The 15,390-nt window shown below is 36.4% G+C and overlaps 1 protein-coding gene across 1 annotated transcript in view; it reads left to right on the forward strand.

Moving 5' to 3' along the window:
- Positions 1–15,112, forward strand: part of drd3 (dopamine receptor D3) — a 38,333-nt gene extending 23,221 nt beyond the window's left edge. The window contains exons 6-8 of the mRNA XM_061975491.1: positions 2,313–2,378; positions 7,624–7,987; positions 14,899–15,112. Of these exons, the coding sequence (XP_061831475.1) occupies positions 2,313–2,378; positions 7,624–7,987; positions 14,899–15,095 (627 nt within the window). The 3' untranslated portion in view covers positions 15,096–15,112. The remainder of the gene's footprint in view (positions 1–2,312; positions 2,379–7,623; positions 7,988–14,898) is intronic.
- Positions 15,113–15,390: the final 278 nt, after the last annotated feature.

The following is a 15,390-nucleotide window of genomic DNA, read 5'->3' on the forward strand; positions in this document are numbered from 1 at the left end:
CTCTACTCTGCACTGTTCTTGGACTACTCTACTCTATTTTGTCTAGGTCTACTCTACTCTGCACTGTTCTAGGACTACTCTACTCTATTTTGTCTAGGTCTACTCTACTGCGCACTGTTCTCGGACTACTCTACTCTATTTTTTGTCTAGGTCTACTCTGCTGTGCACTGTGCTAGGACTACTCTACTCTATTTTGTCTAGGTGTACTCTACTGCGCAGTGTTCTCGGACTACTCTACTCTATTTTGTCTAGGTCTACTCTACTGCGCACTGTTCTAGGACTACTCTACTCTATTTTGTCTAGGTCTACTCTACTGCGCACTGTTCTAGGACTACTCTACTCTATTTTGTCTAGGTCTACTCTACTGCGCACTGTTCTAGGACTACTCTACTCTATTTTGTCTAGGTCTACTCTACTCTGCACTGTTGTAGGTGTACTCTACGTTATTTTGCTCTCGGTCTACTCTACTCCACACTGTACTTGTTCTACTCTACTGTATTTTGTTCTAGGTCTACTCTACTCTACTGTATTTTGTTCTAGGTCTACTCTACTCTGCACTGTTCTAGGTCTACCCTATTCTCTTTTTTTAGGTCTACTCTACTGTGCGCTGTACTAGGACTACTCTACTCTATTTTATCTAGGTCTACTCTACTGTGCGCTGTACTAGGACTACTGTACTCTATTTTGTCTAGGTCTATTCTACTGCGCAGTGTTCTTGGACTACTCTACTGCGCACTGTTCTAGGACTACTCTACTCTATTTTGTCTAGGTCTACTCTACTGCGCACTGTTCTCGGACTACTCTATTTTGTGTAGGTCTACTCTACTGCGCACTGTTCTCGGACTACTCTACTCTATTTTGTCTAGGTCTACTCTGCTGCGCACTGTTCTAGGACTACTCTACTCTACTCTGCACTGTTCTAGGACTACTCTACTCTATTTTGTCTAGGTCTACTCTACTGCGCACTGTTCTAGGACTACTCTACCCTATTTTGTCTAAGTCTACTCTGCTGCGCACTGTTCTAGGACTACTCTACTCAATTTTGTCTAGGTCTACTCTGCTGCGCACTGTTCTAGGTCTACTCTACTGCGCACTGTTCTTGGACTACTCTACCCTATTTTGTCTAGGTCTACTCTACTGCGCACTGTTCTAGGACTACTCTACTCTATTTTGTCTAGGTCTACTCTACTCTGCACTGTTCTAGGTCTACTATACTCTATTTTGTTCTAAACATACTCTACCATATACTGTTCTAGATCTACCCTATTCCCTTTTTTTAGGTCTACTCTACTGTGTGCTGTTCTAGGTCTACACTCCACTATTTTGCTCTAGGTCTACTCTACTGCGCACTGTTCTAGGACTACTCTACTCTATTTTGTCTAGGTCTACTCTACTCTGCACTGTTCTTGGACTACTCTACTCTATTTTGTTTAGGTCTACTCTACTCTGCATTGTTCTAGGACTACTCTACTCTATTTTGTCTAGGTCTACTCTACTGTGCACTGTTCTAGGACGACTTTACTGTATTTTGCAGTAGGGCTAGTCTACTCTGCACTGTTCTAGGACTACTCTACTCTATTTTGTCTAGGTCAACTCTACTGCGCGCTGTTCTAGGACTACTCTACTCTATTTTGTCTAGGTCTACTCTACTGCGCACTGTTCTAGGACTACTCTACTCTATTTTGTCTAGGTCTACTCTACTCTGCACTGTTCTCGGACTACTCTACTCTATTTTGTCTAGGTCTACTCTACTCTGCACTGTTCTAGGACTACTCTACTCTATTTTGCACTAGAGCTAGTCTACTCTGCACTGTTCTAGGTCTACTTTACACTATTTTGTCTAGGTCTACTCTACTCTGCACTGCGCTAGGTCACTGGTTTTGGGTTTTGTAAATGTAATTACTCCTTGATTGACGCGCTGTCATGTCCGTCAAAAAAAAAGGCCCTATTCTGGCCAAACAGCTCCATTTTTGTTCCATCTGACCACAGAACTTTCCTCCAGAAGGTCTTATCTTCGTCCTTGTGATGTCAGATGAAACAAAAATGGAGCTGTTTGGCCACAATACCCAGCAATATGTTTGGAGGAGAAAAGGTGAGGCCTTTAATACCAGGAACACAATGCCTACCGTCAAGCATGGTGGTGGTAGTATTATGCTCTGGGCCTGTTTTGCTGCCAATGGAATGTACATATATATATATAATGTGTGTGTGTGTGTGTGTGTGTGTGTGTGTGTGTGTGTGTGTGTGTGTGTGTGTGTGTGTGTGTGTGTGTGTGTGTGTGTGTGTGTGTGTGTGTGTGTGTGGTCTATCAGGAGACATGTCTTCAAGAGGACACGGCCAAAACCAAACAGGATTTGTCTCCTATCAAGATTAAAGTGGTAATATTTGCATCATTTTTATTGTACATGTTGACTGTAAACAATGCAACAATGTACATTATTAATTAATAATACTAATGTAGATCAATAATGTCATGTGTATGTCAGGACAGTATAATAATGTACATTATTAATTAATAATACTAATAATGTAGATCAATAATGTCATGTGTATGTCAGGACAGTATAATAATGTACATTATTAATTAATAATACTAATAATGTAGATCAATAATGTCATGTGTATGTCAGGACAGTATAATAATGTACATTATTAATTAATAATACTAATAATGTAGATCAATAATGTCATGTGTATGTCAGGACAGTATAATAATGTACATTATTAATTAATAATACTAATGTAGATCAATAATGTCATGTGTATGTCAGGACAGTATAATAATGTACATTATTAATTAATAATACTAATAATGTAGATCAATAATGTCATGTGTATGTCAGGACAGTAATAATGTACATTATTAATTAATAATACTAATAATGTAGATCAATAATGTCATGTATATGTCAGGACAGTAATCATGTACATTATTAATTAATAATACTAATGTAGATCAATAATGTCATGTGTATGTCAGGACAGTAATCATGTACATTATTAATTAATAATACTAATAATGTAGATCAATAATGTCATGTATATGTCAGGACAGTAATCATGTACATTATTAATTAATAATACTAATAATGTAGATCAATAATGTCATGTATATGTCAGGACAGTAATCATGTACATTATTAATTAATAATACTAATAATGTAGATCAATAATGTCATGTGTATGTCAGGACAGTAATAATGTACATTATTAATTAATAATACTAATAATGTAGATCAATAATGTCATGTGTATGTCAGGACAGTATAATAATGTACATTATTAATTAATAATACTAATAATGTAGATCAATAATGTCATGTGTATGTCAGGACAGTATAATAATGTACATTATTAATTAATAATACTAATAATGTAGATCAATAATGTCATGTGTATGTCAGGACAGTATAATAATGTACATTATTAATTAATAATACTAATGTAGATCAATAATGTCATGTGTATGTCAGGACAGTATAATAATGTACATTATTAATTAATAATACTAATAATGTAGATCAATAATGTCATGTGTATGTCAGGACAGTAATAATGTACATTATTAATTAATAATACTAATAATGTAGATCAATAATGTCATGTATATGTCAGGACAGTAATCATGTACATTATTAATTAATAATACTAATGTAGATCAATAATGTCATGTGTATGTCAGGACAGTAATCATGTACATTATTAATTAATAATACTAATAATGTAGATCAATAATGTCATGTATATGTCAGGACAGTAATCATGTACATTATTAATTAATAATACTAATAATGTAGATCAATAATGTCATGTATATGTCAGGACAGTAATCATGTACATTATTAATTAATAATACTAATAATGTAGATCAATAATGTCATGTGTATGTCAGGACAGTAATAATGTACATTATTAATTAATAATACTAATAATGTAGATCAATAATGTCATGTGTATGTCAGGACAGTAACCACTACTGCATCTTACAGTACATACTACTATAGAGTACTACTACATACTACAGTACATACCTACATACTACTACCACTACATCTTACAGTACATGCCAACATACTACTGATACATCTTAAAGTACATACTACTATATACTACAACTATAAAATACTACTACATCTGACTGTTCATACCTACATACTACAACTTTATACTACTACTACATCTTACAGTACGTACTACTATATACTACTACTACTACATACCACTACTTCATCTTACAGTACATACTACTATGTACTACATCTTACGGTACATACTACTATATACTACAACTGCATCTTACAGTACATACTACTATAGAGTACTACTACATACTACTACTACAGTACATACCTACATACTACTACTACATCTTACAGTACATGCAACATACGACTGATACATCTTAAAGTACATACTACTATATACTACAACTATAAAATACTACTACATCTGACTGTACATAACTACATACTACTACTATATAATACTACTACATCTGACTGTACAAAACTACATACTACTACTATATAATACTACTATATCTGACTGTACATACCTACATACTACTACTTTATACTACTACTACTACATCTGACAGTTCGTACCTACATACTACTACTTTATACTACTACTACATCTTACAGTACATACTACTATATACTACTACGACTACATACCACTACTTCGTCTTACAGTACATACTACTGTGTACTACATCTTATGGTACATACTACTATATACTACAACTGCATCTCACAGTACATACTGCTATAGAGTACTACTACATACTACTACTACAGTACATACCTACATTATACTACATCTTACAGTACATGCCAACATACTACTGATACATCTTAAAGTACATACTACTATATACTACAACTATAAAATACTACTACATCTGACTGTACATACCTACACACTACTACTATATAATACTACTACATCTGACTGTACATACCTACATACTACTACTTTATACTACTACTACTACATCTGACAGTTCGTACCTACATACTACTACTTTATACTACTACTACTACATCTTACAGTACGTACTACTATATACTACTACTACTACATACCACTACTTCATCTTACAGTACATACTACTATGTACTACATCTTACGGTACATACTACTATATACTACAACTGCATCTTACAGTACATACTACTATAGAGTACTACTACATACTACTACTACAGTACATACCTACATACTACTACTACTACTACATCTAACAGTACATGCCAACATACTACTGATACATCTTAAAGTACATACTACAACTATAAAATACTACTACATCTGACTGTACATACCTACATACTACTACTATATACACTACATCTGACTGTACATACCTACATACTACTACTTTATACTACTACTACATCTTACAGTACGTACTACTACTATATACTACTACTACTACATACCACTACTTCATCTTACAGTACATACTACTATGTACTACATCTTACGGTACATACTACTATACACTACAACTGCATCTTACAGTACATACTACTATAGAGTACTACTACATACTACTACTACAGTACATACCTACATACTACTACTACTACATCTTACAGTACATGCCAACATACTACTGATACATCTTAAAGTACATACTACTATATACTACAACTATAAAATACTACTACATCTGATGTGTACATAACTACATTACTACTTTATACTACTACTACTACATCTTACAGTACATACCTACCTACTACTACTATATACTACTACTACATATTACAGTATATACCTACACACTACTACTATAAACTACTACTACATCTGACAGTGCATACCTACATACTACTACGAATTCTATTACTACTACATCTTACAGTACATGCCAACATACTATTGATACATCTTAAAGTACATACTACTATATACTACAACTATAAAATACTACTACATCTGATGTGTACATAACTACATATTACTACTTTATACTACTACAACTACATATTACACTACATACCTACATACTACTACTACTACATCTTACAGTACATGCCAACATACTACTGATACATCTTAAAGTACATACTACTATATACTACAACTATAAAATACTACTACATCTGACAGTCCGTACCTACATACTACTACTTTATACTACTACTACTACATCTTACAGTACATACCTACTTACTACTACTATATACTACTACTACATATTACAGTACATACCTACACACTACTACTATAAACTACTTCTACATCTGACAGTGCATACCTACATACTACTACGAATTCTATTACTACTACATCTTACAGTACATGCCAACATACTACTGATACATCTTAAAGTACATACTACTATATACTACAACTATAAAATACTACTACATCTGATGTGTACATAACTACATACTACTACTTTATACTACTATTACTACATATTACACTACATACCTACACACTACTACTATAAACTACTACTACATCTGACAGTACATATGTACATACTACTACTTTATACTACTACTACATATTACACTACATACCTACATACTACTACTACATCTCACAGTACATACCTATATACTATATACATTATACTACTACATCTTACCTACCTATATTCTACTACTATACACCATATTTTACTACGACATCCTTCATACCTATGTACTAAATACTAAATACTATTACTACATCATACATCTATATATTAGTAATGATCATACATACATATGTGCGTACTACTACTATATATATACACTACTACTACTAGTATATACTCTACATACTACAACATTTGTGCATACTACAAGTATATACTAAGTACTAGCATCACATGTATACAGTATACATGAATATCCTAGTAATTCAAGTAATACTTTACAATACTACTGTTTACAATACTACTGTACTACTTTACAATACAACATCCAACATTTGTGCATACTACAAGTATATACTAAGTACTACCATTACATGTATACAGTATAAATGAATATCCTAGTAATTTAAGTTATACTTTACAATACTACTGTACTATTGTTTACAATACTACTGTACTACTTTACAATACTAGTATATACTCTACATACTACAACATTTGTGCATACTACAAGTATATACTAAGTACTAGCATCACATGTATACAATACACATGAATATCCTAGTAATTCAAGTAATACTTTACAATACTACTGTACTACTGTTTACAATACTAGTATATACTCTACATACTACAACATTTGTGCATACTACAAGTATATACTAAGTACTAGCATCACATGTATACAGTATACTGTACATGAATATCCTAGTAATTCAAGTAATATTTTACAATACTACTGTACTACTGTTTACAATACTAGTATATACTCTACATACTACAACATTTGTGCATACTACAAGTATATACTAAGTACTAGCATCACATGTATACAGTATACTGTACATGAATATCCTAGTAATTCAAGTAATACTTTACAATACTACTGTACTACTTTACAATACTAGTATATACTCTACATACTACAACATTTGTGCATACTACAAGTATATACTAAGTACTAGCATCACATGTATACAGTATATTGTACATGAATATCCTAGTAATACTATTGTTTCCAGCAGTGCGTGGAGCCTTTAGCCCCGCCCAAGTCCCGCCTCCTCTCAGGCTGTGGGTGGTTCAAAGGGCCAAAGACGGGTCCCGTGGAGAACTCGGCGCCGCTCCCGGTGACCACGCAGAACTACTGCAGCATCAGCCACGCTTCCTGCGGCCGCACCGAGCCGGACCTGGATCAGGAGCGAGGCCACCAAATGGCCGAGGTGAGCCACAAGGTGCGGGGTCAGGCGGTCAGGATGAGCTGCGGGGTCAGGGACCTCTCCAAGGGCAGCGCGCTTACCACTCTCGGCAACGCTAACATCAGCAGCAGCAGACTGAGGAGCATGCAGGCGCGGGAGAAGAAGGCCACGCAGATGCTGGCCATCGTGCTCTGTGAGTGTTGTTGTCATGGTAACCATGTATCCATCCTGATCTGTGAGTATTGTTGTCATGGTAACCATGTATCCATCCTGATCTGTGAGTATTGTTGTCACGGTAACCACTTATCCATCCTGCTCTGTGAGTATTGTTGTCATGGTAACCACTTATCCATCCTGCTCTGTGAGTATTGTTGTCACGGTAACCATGTATTCATCCTGCTCTGTGAGTATTGTTGTCACGGTAACCATGTATCCATCCTGGTCTGTGAGTATTGTTGTCACGGTAACCATTTATTCATCCTGCTCTGTGAGTATTGTCACGGTAACCATTTATCCACCGTGCTCTGTGAGTATTGTTGTCACGGTAACCACTTATCCATCGTGCTCTGTGAGTATTGTTGTCATGGTAATCATGTATCCATCCTGCTCTGTGAGTATTGTTGTCACGGTAACCATTTATCCATCGTGCTCTGTGAGTTAATATTAATAATGTAGATAAATAATGTAGTTTGTATGTCAGGAAATTTTAAAATTAATAGTAATAATTTAGACTTAGATTGGTCTTAATCAAGTCTAGTCTCAGACTTAGATTGGTCACGTGTAGTCTTAGACTTAGATTGGTCACGTGTAGTCTTAGACTTAGATTGGTCACATTTAGTCTTAGACTTAGATTGGTCACATCTAGTCTTAGACTTAGATTGTTACATCTAGTCTTAGACTTAGATTGGTCACATCTAGTCTTAGACTTAGATTGGTCACATCAAGTCTTAGACTTAGATTGGTCACATCTAGTCTTAGACTTAGATTGGTCACATCTAGTCTTAGACTTAGATTGGTCACATCTAGTCTTAGACTTAGATTGGTCACATCTAGTCTTAGACTTAGATTGTTACATCTAGTCTTAGACTTAGATTGGTCACATCTAGTATTAGACTTAGATTGGTCACATCTAGTCTTAGACTTAGATTGGTCACATCAAGTCTTAGACTTAGATTGGTCACATCTAGTCTTAGACTTAGATTGGTCACATCTAGTCTTAGACTTAGATTGGTCACATCTAGTCTTAGACTTAGATTGGTCACATCTAGTCTTAGACTTAGATTGGTCACATCTAGTCTTAGACTTAGATTGGTCACATCTAGTCTTAGACTGGTCACATCTAGTCTTAGACTTAGATTGGTCACATCTAGTCTTAGACTTAGATTGGTCACATCTAGTCTTAGACTTAGATTGGTCACATCTAGTTTTAGACTTAGATTGGTCCCATCTAGTCTTGGACTTAGATTGGTCACATCTAGTCTTAGACTTAGATTGGTCACGTGTAGTCTTAGACATAGGTGGATCACGTGTAGTCTTAGACTTAGATTGGTCACATCTAGTCTTAGACTTAGATTGGTCACGTGTAGTCTTAGATGTAGGTGGATCACGTGTAGTCTTAGACTTAGATTGTTCACGTGTAGTCTTAGACTTAGATTGGTCACATCTAGTCTTAGACTTAGATTGGTCACGTGTAGTCTTAGATGTAGGTGGATCACGTGTAGTCTTAGACTTAGATTGTTCACGTGTAGTCTTAGACTTAGATTGGTCACATTTAGTCTTAGACTTAGATTGGTCACATCTAGTCTTAGACTTAGATTGTTACATCTAGTCTTAGACTTAGATTGGTCACATCTAGTCTTAGACTTAGATTGGTCACGTGTAGTCTTAGTCGTAGGTGGATCACGTGTAGTCTTAGACTTAGATTGGTCACATCTAGTCTTAGACTTAGATTGGTCACGTGTAGTCTTAGACGTAGGTGGATCACGTGTAGTCTTAGACTTAGATTGGTCACATCTAGTCTTAGACTTAGATTGGTCACATCTAGTCTTAGACTTAGATTGGTCACATCTAGTCTTAGACTTAGATTGGTCACGTGTCATCTTAGACTTAGATTGGTCACATCTAGTCTTAGTCTTAGATTGGTCACCTCTAGTCTTAGACTTAGATTGGTCACGTGTCGTCTTAGACTTAGATTGGTCACATCTAGTCTTAGACTTAGATTGTTCACCTCTAGTCTTAGACTTAGATTGGTCACGTGTAGTCTTAGACTTAGATTGGTCACATCTAGTCTTAGACTTAGATTGGTCACGTGTCGTCTTAGACTTAGATTGTTCACGTGTAGTCTTAGACTTAGATTGGTCACATCTAGTCTTAGACTTAGATTGGTCACGTGTAGTCTTAGACTTAGATTGGTCACGTGTAGTCTTAGACTTAGATTGGTCACGTGTCGTCTTAGACTTAGATTGGTCACGTGCAGTCTTAGACTTAGATTGGTCACATCTAGTCTTAGACTTAGATTGGTCACATCTAGTCTTAGACTTAGATTGGTCACGTGTAGTCTTACAGTTAGATTGGTCACGTGTAGTCTTAGACTTAGATTGGTCACGTGTAGTCTTAGACTTAGATTGTTCACGTGTAGTCTTAGACTTAGATTGGTCACATCTAGTCTTAGACTTAGATTGGTCACGTGTAGTCTTACAGTTAGATTGGTCACGTGTAGTCTTAGACTTAGATTGGTCACGTGTAGTCTTACAGTTAGATTGGTCACGTGTAGTCTTAGACTTAGATTGGTCACGTGTAGTCTTAGACTTAGATTGGTCACGTGTAGTCTTACAGTTAGATTGGTCACGTGTAGTCTTAGACTTAGATTGGTCACGTGTAGTCTTACAGTTAGATTGGTCACGTGTAGTCTTAGACTTAGATTGGTCACGTGTAGTCTTAGACTTAGATTGTTCACGTGTAGTCTTAGACTTAGATTGGTCACATCTAGTCTTAGACTTAGATTGGTCACGTGTAGTCTTAGACTTAGATTGGTCACATCTAGTCTTAGACTTAGATTGGTCACATCTAGTCTTAGACTTAGATTGGTCACGTGTAGTCTTACAGTTAGATTGGTCACGTGTAGTCGTAGACTTAGATTGGTCACGTGTAGTCTTAGACTTAGATTGTTCACGTGTCGTCTTAGACTTAGATTGGTCACGTGTAGTCTTAGACTTAGATTGGTCACATCTAGTCTTAGACGTAGGTGGATCACGTGTAGTCTTAGACTTAGATTGGTCACATCTAGTCTTAGACTTAGATTGGTCACATCTAGTTTTAGACTTAGATTGGTCACATCTAGTCTTAGACTTAGATTGGTCACGTGTAGTCTTAGACTTAGATTGGTCACATCTAGTTTTAGACTTAGATTGGTCACATCTAGTCTTAGACTTAGATTGGTCACGTGTAGTCTTAGACTTAGATTGGTCACATCTAGTTTTAGACTTAGATTGGTCACGTGTAGTCTTAGACGTAGGTGGATCACGTGTAGTCTTAGACTTAGATTGGTCACATCTAGTCTTAGACTTAGATTGGCCATGTGTAGTCTTAGACGTAGGTGGATCACGTGTAGTCTTAGACTTAGATTGGTCACATCTAGTCTTAGACTTAGATTGGTCACTTCTAGTCTTAGACTTAGATTGGTCAAATCTAGTCTTAGACTTAGATTAGTCACATCTAGTCTTGGACTTAGATTGGTCACCTCTAGTCATAGACTTAGATTGGTCACGTGTAGTCTTAGACTTAGATTGGTCACATCTAGTCTTAGACTTAGATTGGTCACATCTAGTCTTAGACTTAGATTGGTCACGTGTAGTCTTAGACTTAGATTGGTCACATCTAGTCTTAGACTTAGATTGGTCACATCTAGTCTTAGACTTAGATTGGTCACATCTAGTCTTAGACTTAGATTGGTCACATCTAGTCTTAGACTTAGATTGGTCATGTATCGCCTTAGACTTAGATTGGTCACATGTAGTCTTAGACTTAGATTGGTCATGTGTCGCCTTAGACTTAGATTGTTCACGTGTAGTCTTAGACTTAGATTGGTCATCTCTAGTCTTAGACTTAGATTGGTCACATCTAGTCTTAGACTTAGATTGGTCACGTGTCGTCTTAGACTTAGATTGGTCACGTGTAGTCTTAGACTTAGATTGGTCACATCTAGTCTTAGACTTAGATTGGTCACGTGTCGTCTTAGACTTAGATTGGTCACGTGTAGTCTTAGGCTTAGATTGGTCACATCTAGTCTTAGACTTAGATTGGTCACATCTAGTCTTAGACTTAGATTGGTCATGTATCGCCTTAGACTTAGATTGGTCACATCTAGTCTTAGACTTAGATTGGTCATGTGTCGCCTTAGACTTAGATTGTTCACGTGTAGTCTTAGACTTAGATTGGTCATCTCTAGTCTTAGACTTAGATTGGTCACATCTAGTCTTAGACTTAGATTGGTCACGTGTCGTCTTAGACTTAGATTGGTCACGTGTAGTCTTAGACTTAGATTGGTCACATCTAGTCTTAGACTTAGATTGGTCACGTGTCGTCTTAGACTTAGATTGGTCACGTGTAGTCTTAGGCTTAGATTGGTCACATCTAGTCTTAGACTTAGATTGGTCACGTGTCGTCTTAGACTTAGATTGGTCACGTGTAGTCTTAGACTTAGATTGGTCACATCTAGTCTTAGACTTAGATTGGTCACGTGTAGTCTTAGACTTAGATTGGTCACGTGTAGTCTTAGACTTAGATTGGTCACATCTAGTCTTAGACTTAGATTGGTCACATCTAGTCGTTGACTTAGATTGGTCACGTGTAGTCTTAGACTTAGATTGGTCACATCTAGTCTTAGACTTAGATTGGTCACATCTAGTCGTTGACTTAGATTGGTCACGTGTAGTCTTAGACTTAGATTGGTCACATCTAGTCTTAGACTTAGATTGGTCACGTGTAGTCTTAGACTTAGATTGGTCACGTGTAGTCTTAGACTTAGATTGGTCACATCTAGTCTTAGACTTAGATTGGTCACATCTAGTCTTAGACTTAGATTGGTCACATCTAGTCGTTGACTTAGATTGGTCACGTGTAGTCTTAGACTTAGATTGGTCACGTGTAGTCTTAGACTTAGATTGGTCACATCTAGTCTTAGACTTAGATTGGTCACATCTAGTCTTAGACTTAGATTGGTCACATCTAGTCTTAGACTTAGATTGGTCACATCTAGTCTTAGACTTAGATTGGTCACATCTAGTCTTAGACTTAGATTGGTCATGTATCGCCTTAGACTTAGATTGGTCACATGTAGTCTTAGACTTAGATTGGTCATGTGTCGCCTTAGACTTAGATTGTTCACGTGTAGTCTTAGACTTAGATTGGTCATCTCTAGTCTTAGACTTAGATTGGTCACATCTAGTCTTAGACTTAGATTGGTCACGTGTCGTCTTAGACTTAGATTGGTCACGTGTAGTCTTAGACTTAGATTGGTCACATCTAGTCTTAGACTTAGATTGGTCACGTGTCGTCTTAGACTTAGATTGGTCACGTGTAGTCTTAGGCTTAGATTGGTCACATATAGTCTTAGACTTAGATTGGTCACATCTAGTCTTAGACTTAGATTGGTCATGTATCGCCTTAGACTTAGATTGGTCACATCTAGTCTTAGACTTAGATTGGTCATGTGTCGCCTTAGACTTAGATTGTTCACGTGTAGTCTTAGACTTAGATTGGTCATCTCTAGTCTTAGACTTAGATTGGTCACATCTAGTCTTAGACTTAGATTGGTCACGTGTCGTCTTAGACTTAGATTGGTCACGTGTAGTCTTAGACTTAGATTGGTCACATCTAGTCTTAGACTTAGATTGGTCACGTGTCGTCTTAGACTTAGATTGGTCACGTGTAGTCTTAGGCTTAGATTGGTCACATCTAGTCTTAGACTTAGATTGGTCACGTGTCGTCTTAGACTTAGATTGGTCACGTGTAGTCTTAGACTTAGATTGGTCACATCTAGTCTTAGACTTAGATTGGTCACGTGTAGTCTTAGACTTAGATTGGTCACGTGTAGTCTTAGACTTAGATTGGTCACATCTAGTCTTAGACTTAGATTGGTCACATCTAGTCGTTGACTTAGATTGGTCACGTGTAGTCTTAGACTTAGATTGGTCACATCTAGTCTTAGACTTAGATTGGTCACATCTAGTCGTTGACTTAGATTGGTCACGTGTAGTCTTAGACTTAGATTGGTCACATCTAGTCTTAGACTTAGATTGGTCACGTGTAGTCTTAGACTTAGATTGGTCACGTCTAGTCTTAGACTTAGATTGGTCACATCTAGTCTTAGACTTAGATTGGTCACATCTAGTCTTAGACTTAGATTGGTCACATCTAGTCGTTGACTTAGATTGGTCACGTGTAGTCTTAGACTTAGATTGGTCACGTGTAGTCTTAGACTTAGATTGGTCACATCTAGTCTTAGACTTAGATTGGTCACATCTAGTCTTAGACTTAGATTGGTCACATCTAGTCTTAGACTTAGATTGGTCACATCTAGTCTTAGACTTAGATTGGTCACATCAAGTCTTAGACTTAGATTGTTCACGTGTAGTCTTAGACAGGTCAGATCTAGTCTACTAGGATGAGAGAATAAAAGTCTTCTCAGACAAACCAAACAGTTCAGTTGTCAGATTGAATGAGATGAGAATGAACTGATGAATGACAACATTCATGTACATGACCATAATTACTATTATTAGCAACACTACCTTCATGTATTATCAAAATTATTGTATGATGTTGTTCTTGTAACAAAATGACTATAATTATTGTATGATGTTGTTCTTGTAACAAAATGACTATAATTATTGTATGATGTTGTTCTTGTAACAAAATGACTATAATTATTGTATGATGTTGTTCTTGTAACAAAATGACTATAATTATTGTATTATGTTGTTCTTGTAACAAAATGACTATAATTATTGTATGATGTTGTTTTTCTAACATCATTTCTGCAACACTTTGAATGTATTTGCTGCAATAATATAATATTACAGCATTGTTATTTGTCTCTATTAGGCGTGTTTCTCATCTGCTGGCTGCCCTTCTTCGTCACACACATCCTCAACACGCACTGCAGGTCATGTGACGTCTCACCTGCACTCTACAGCGCCTTCACCTGGCTGGGATACGTCAACAGCGCCCTCAACCCCATCATCTACACCACCTTCAACGTGGAGTTCAGACGCGCCTTCATCAAGATCCTCACATGCTGACACATCAACACACTTTATCTTACATATGATCTTACATATGATCTTATATATGATCTTACATATGATCTTATATATGATCTTACATATGATCATCATCTACACCACCTTCAACGTGGAGTTCAGACGCGCCTTCATCAAGATCCTCACATGCTGACACATCAACACACTTTATCTTACATATGATCTTACATATGATCTTATATATGATCTTACATATGATCTTATATATGATCTTACATATGATCATCATCTACACCACCTTCAACGTGGAGTTCAGACGCGCCTTCATCAAGAT

Source organism: Nerophis lumbriciformis, linkage group LG14, assembly GCF_033978685.3.
Source record: "Nerophis lumbriciformis linkage group LG14, RoL_Nlum_v2.1, whole genome shotgun sequence".
In the NCBI taxonomy this organism is placed as follows: domain Eukaryota; kingdom Metazoa; phylum Chordata; class Actinopteri; order Syngnathiformes; family Syngnathidae; genus Nerophis; species Nerophis lumbriciformis.